The sequence below is a fragment of the Oculina patagonica genome, unplaced genomic scaffold, assembly GCF_052425735.1.
Source record: "Oculina patagonica isolate OP01 unplaced genomic scaffold, crgOcupat unplaced932, whole genome shotgun sequence".
In the NCBI taxonomy this organism is placed as follows: domain Eukaryota; kingdom Metazoa; phylum Cnidaria; class Anthozoa; order Scleractinia; family Oculinidae; genus Oculina; species Oculina patagonica.
The window spans coordinates 2,159-7,945 of NW_027558836.1; the positions used below are offsets into that span (position 1 = coordinate 2,159).

The window sequence follows — 5,787 nt, forward strand, 5'->3', positions numbered from 1 at the left end:
CCGCAGTTTAGTAACACCCAAGAAATTATTCAACATGACACGAGCGTGGGACAAAGAAAAAATCTGAGTCCCCGACGGGACTCAGATTTTTTCTTTGTTATCTTTATTATTTACTACACATTTGATGATTTCGACATTGCTGATCCTAGCAGTATGCAGGACGCGTGTCAAAAATGGCCTAAGCTCACAACGAGTCTCTCGTAGCTCAGTTGGTTAGAGCGCCCAACCGGTATCACGGAGGCCATGGGTTCGATTCCCGTCGGGGACTCAGATTTTTTCTTTGTCCCACGCTCGTGTCATGTTGAATAATTTCTTCACTATGAAAATGCTTGTGAGGCTTGTGCATTTTTGTGCCACTTCTTCTGTAGCTGTGAAGATGCAACCTGCGTTAAGATTAAGATGAATGAAAAAGTGATGAGGCTTAGGTCTTCAACTTTCTGGGAAGTCTCTTCGTACTTCTGGAAATTTCTCCTTAAATAAATTGCCGTTCTTCGTATATGTTCTTTTTGCTTTTACTCGACTTCTTGTTATGTCAACATTACTTTATCTTTTATACTCCATGGTGCCAAATTTAACTGCAGAAAAAAAAAATGGCAGGAAAAAGAGAAAGAGGTGCAAGCGTTTCAATGCACGCCATTCTTTGACAGCTGTCCATCAAGGAGGCTAAATTGAGAAAGCGGAAAGAAGTCGACATTTTCTCAGCGAAAAGCTGAAAAAACTCGAGAAATTTCTCGTTTTTAATTTTTCGCGATAAGGGAATTCTAAAAATAACTTAAAAAATATCGACTTAAGCAATATTCGAGAGAAATCCTAAAAACAGTCCACTTTATCTGAAAAAATTGGCACTTATTTCAGGTTTTCTAAACACGAACAAAATCGACAAAAATAGGTGTCGTTTTTTCCGTTTTGTGTGTAGATCACAAATCAAAAGGTTAATTTTCGTGGAGTTTTGCAGTTTCTAGATTAAGGTTTTTTTGAAAAGTAGAATTGCCGAAAGCGTTCACTGATTGATGTGCTCGTCTTTTGTGCCTTTTCACTCTATAACCCAACCAGGGAGTCTGTTTAGCTAGGAGTATCCGTAACCCTGTAATGGACTAGCATACAATCCAGTGGGACTTGAAAAACAACAGAACTCTTAGCTGCCTTTTGAGCTACAGAATCTATGGGACTCTGGCCCAATGCGGTTTGTGTCTAAGACACACACACATGCACAAAGAAAGAAATTACAGAATTCTATAGACAGCAAAGAACAGTCGTCATTAGAAGACTTAAAAGTGTTTGACTCAGCGAGTGTCAGTCGACGATAGAAAAACACGTTCACTTTGTCGCATGGATTCTTCTTTGAGTTTCTGTAATTCCTATTCATCTAGTAAAGAAGACTGAGAATTTGCTCCCCCCATAGGTTTTCCAGCCATTTTGTCGTTATAAAGCTCAAAAAATCAGTTTGCAGTTGCAGCTTCTCAACTCAAATTTAATAAACAGAGCTAAAAGTGCTGCCAGCCAGCATGTAAACGGCGCGAACAGTTGAATGGTTTTCAGTTCTGATTGGCTGCCTTTCTTATTTTCTTGTTTCTGATTGGTTTACGGCAGCAGGCTAAAATATATTTTAGCCCGCTGAATTCTCCATTTTAGTCCGTAAAATACGCCACAATGCCCGATGAAATGACTATAATATTCGTAATAACAGGCGCCAGAATTACAAGACATTCAATTTGGCAAACACTTGCTAATTTCTGCGCTGAAGCTTGCGACAAATTATTAAGGCCCCGTCCACATGAATCCGTTTTCTTTTAAAAACGTACCTTTTTCTCTTTCTACACCTGTTCGATGAAAACGATGATCGAAAACGATACTTTTAGAAAACGCTTTCCAGAGTGGAAATTTCTAATATACGCCGTTTCCGTGATGTCGTGTGAAGAGCACAAAATGGTACTTTTTTTAGGTAAATGTTCAAGCTTGTTATTCAACAGGTAGCCCAAGCTCGAAGTGTGAGCGCAGTCACCGCTGCGTAACCTTCTATATATGGAGAGAAGGCAAAATCGGTCCCACTAAGACTCATACAATGGCCATAAATCGGCTCGAGGATCACACAGAAGGGAAAGAACACTCATTTTAAGTAAGGTAACCCGATTTTTACTAAAAACGTTTTATTTTCGTAGGTTACAGAAACCATCGTTATTTCCCCCCATACGTATCCTTATACTTCGAAGGTTGCGCACCGGTGACTGCGCTAACACTTCGCGCTTGGGCTACCTGTGGTTATTCCAGAATACGACTTCATTCGGGCTTGTTAACCATCAGTCTTGAATATCGAAGCGTTAAACGAGCCAACAAAGGACGTTCAAAGTTACACCAGTATGAAAAGACCTTGCCGATAAGACAAAACTTTGATTTAAGAGGAAGAGAAGGCGACTTTTAGAATAATTCAAGGCTAATCCTTATAAAAAACGTCCACTTTCAAACAGAAACGGATACGTTTGAGCCGCGAAAACGATTTGTGAACGACTCGTGTGGGACACTAGTTTTTAACGGAAAAACAAAATTCCGTTTTTATTATATAAACGGATACATGTACTACTTAACAACCACCATTTTATTTTGCCAAATTAAATAGAAGATAAATTACAGCATAAAATAAATTAACTAAAATGCTAATCGGTCTAAAAAAATATCATCAGAAATATCAAATGCATTACTTCATACAGCGCACCAAGAGACTATTATAGATAAAAAAAATTCACCTTTTGCGTAATATCTTCATTGCAACAAAATATTGAATTTCCAAAGTGGTTTATTCTTTACATCACAGCTATGTATTTTACTGCTGTAGTACAGTACGTACAGTTTTACTATTTTTCTAACCTACAACAGTCACCATATCACGTAGTACTTCTTTTTCTCTTCCTTGTCGTAAACTTTTGTAAGGGTTGGTGCCTAAAGCCCTGACCAAACGGTAACGTGAGTGGACACAAGTAGTCGCAAGTTTAACTTGTGTATAGACTTGCGTTGGATGGCAAAACAGACACGCAAGTTTAGTCACAAGTTTGCAAAAAGTCATTTAAAATGCTACGAGGTGCCATTCAGTATTTGAAGTAAACTGCAAAAAATGCGTTGACTTGCGATGGGTGGCCAAACGGTGAAAAAATTGCGTCGACATCCACCTTTCGACATGCTAAACAAACAACACGGATCGAAATCCGCCAATCACAGCCCACTGGCATGACCTTATGACCTTGTGTGCTCATTTGCATGAAACCAACAACAGTATGTATCGGTTTTGATTGGCTCGTTTCAAACAGCACGTCGAAAGACGATGTCGAAAGATGGATGTAAAAAGAAAGCTATGCACATAACACTGAAAGCGGGTGTAAGTGACAATTTGATCTCTACCAAAGTGAACGCAATTCAACGAAAGTGTACGCAAGTACACGCAAGTCCTGGCTAAACGGAGACGAAAGTGGACGCAAGTTTTCAACTTGCATCTACTTGCATTGCCGTTGCTCATGGCTTAAAAACATAACTATTTGAATATGGATTGGTGGGCTTTGATTTGAGGATTAAACGATCCACTTGGATGATAAGCTCTTGATCCTGAGCTAAACACATTTAAAGGAACTGTGTCACGGATTTTATCCAAATTTGAACAATACAAAATGACCATCAAATTGAGTGAAATATAAAAATTATCCCTTAAAAAGTGAAGGAACTTTTCTATAGCACAGCTAATACAAAAGAAGGTGCGTATGGAAAAATAGAAGAAGAAGATTAAAATGGGTTGCCCTATAGATTTTTAAAAAACTGTTTAGCACAACAGATCTCAACGTTATTCTCATTAGACATTTTGTTATTAATGAAGCTTTGGGTTTATAATTTACATCCAACATATTGATGGGTTTGCACTCGTAAGCCCTGACTCAGACACTGAGTCACATTTAGACATATGTGAGACTGAATAACAACTTTGTGCAGCAGTTCCGCTAGATGTAAATCGGCTATAAAGCCAAGATTAATTGAGCTTCCTGCCGGGTTTAAAATAGTAACTTCTGAATGAGACACAGTGCAGGTTGACTAACTTCTTTGTGTAGCAGTTCCGATTGGTGTGGACGCTGAATCAAGGTTATTTTAAGCTTCTTGTCGCGTTTCCATTAGTGAGCTTTGAATCAGACGCAGGTGTAGCTTAATAGTTACTTTGTGCAGCAGTTTTGCTCTGTGTGGACGCTGTATCAGGACTATTTGAGCCTCCTGTTGGGTTTGCACTAGTTAGCTATGAGTTAGACACGAGCAAGGCTGCAAAAATACTTTGTGCAGTAGCTTCGCTCGAAGTGGACGCTGTATCATTTTGAGCTTCCTGGCGGGTTTGCACTAGAAAACTCTGAACTAGACACAATGGAGGCTGAGTTTCTACTTTGTGCAACTGTTTCGATCGATGAAGATGCTGTACTAAGACTATTTGAGTTATCTGTCGGGTTTCCACTAGATAGCTCTGCATTAGACACAGTGCAGGTTGAATAATCATTTGGTGTATCGGTTCCGCTCGCATTGGACGCTGTATCGACATTATCTGAGTCTCCTTTCGGGTTTGTACAAGCAAGATCAGAATTAAACACAGGTGAGGCTCTATAAATACTTTGTTCAGTAATTCCGCCCGGGTTGGATGCTGTACTACGATAAATTGACCTTCTCGAAGCAGTTCCAGATGGACTGGACGCTGTTAAGACCGGAAAACTACGTGATCTCCTGACCGTTAAGGGCGGCGATAATCTCAGCGGTGAGGCTGGAGAAGACAACGGGTGGACAATAGAAGCTGGAGTGGTATGACACACTGATGCATACTTTATGATGTACTCAGGGTAGAAGTGATCGGCATCAAAAACAACAAAGATGGTTGGATTTGATTGGTTATCCACACAAGAGTCGTACAGATCGCTCTCGGGATTTGAAATCTGCTTTGGTGGCGGTCTTCGATAGCTGGGGTGACCCACAGTATAGGACCCAACAAGAACTTTGGCCAGAAATATGAATTGCGTCAAATCGAATTGCCTCGTTGAGTTGCGGTGGCTGTCAGAAGCATTGACTGCGAAGGAGACTCCTTCGCCAAACTCTGCGTTGTTTCTGTGTAAACCTGTGTCAAAGTTGTTTTTACAGATGAACGCCAAGTTTTCTGGACTGGTCCCGTGAAATAGTCTCTTCTCATTAACCTGCTGCTGATTAAGCTGAGCTGCAGCCATCATATTTTCTTTATTCCTTAAAAACGAAAGAGAAATTGTAAGTTTGTATATTTTTTGTATGTGACGCTCAAATTCTGCATTCGGGCCCTAAGTTGACCACACCACTAAAGACTATCTACTCTTCCTCGAAGTAAAACTGGTAAAGTCTGCGTTCGAGGCGCCTAATGGCCCATCAGGAGGGTGCTTATCCTCATTTTCGTAGCCTAAAGTGACTGGATTTGAAAGCTGCGTGGAGGCAAGCGTGGCCGAGTGGTTAAGGGCGCTGGTGTTGTAATCTGGAGGTCCCCGGTTCAAGACCTGCCCTTGCCACTTGCTGGATTTCTCGGTTGTCCGGAGTTCAAATCCTCGACCACGCTTTGTATATAGCCAACTGGTCTGCCTCCTGCCAGTTGGGATTTTTAACCTTGTTATGTTTATTTAAAAATATTTGTTTCCTCTGTTTCAGTGGCATGCCTGTAAACTAGCTATCTCGTTGAGATATGAAGCTAAGTGCATGACCACTATAAACATATTTTTTTTATTATTTAACTGGGCGTACTATTCCCTTGATAGGAGGCTC

General features: G+C 40.4%; 1 protein-coding gene across 1 annotated transcript; it reads right to left on the reverse strand.

Annotated features, from left to right (window-relative positions):
* Nucleotides 1–2,698: 2,698 nt before the first annotated feature.
* On the reverse strand, nucleotides 2,699–5,778 carry LOC144641424 (uncharacterized). Its single transcript, XM_078500441.1, has one exon. The coding sequence runs from the start codon at nucleotides 5,229–5,231 to the stop codon at nucleotides 4,335–4,337; it is 897 nt and encodes a 298-aa protein (XP_078356567.1). The 5' UTR covers nucleotides 5,232–5,778; the 3' UTR covers nucleotides 2,699–4,334.
* Between the last annotated feature and the right edge of the window lie 9 nt (nucleotides 5,779–5,787).

Coding starts and splice junctions, on each gene's coding strand:
- LOC144641424 (XM_078500441.1), bottom strand. CDS start 5,231: ATGATGGCTGCAGCTCAGCTTAATCAGCAGCAGGTTAATGAGAAGAGA.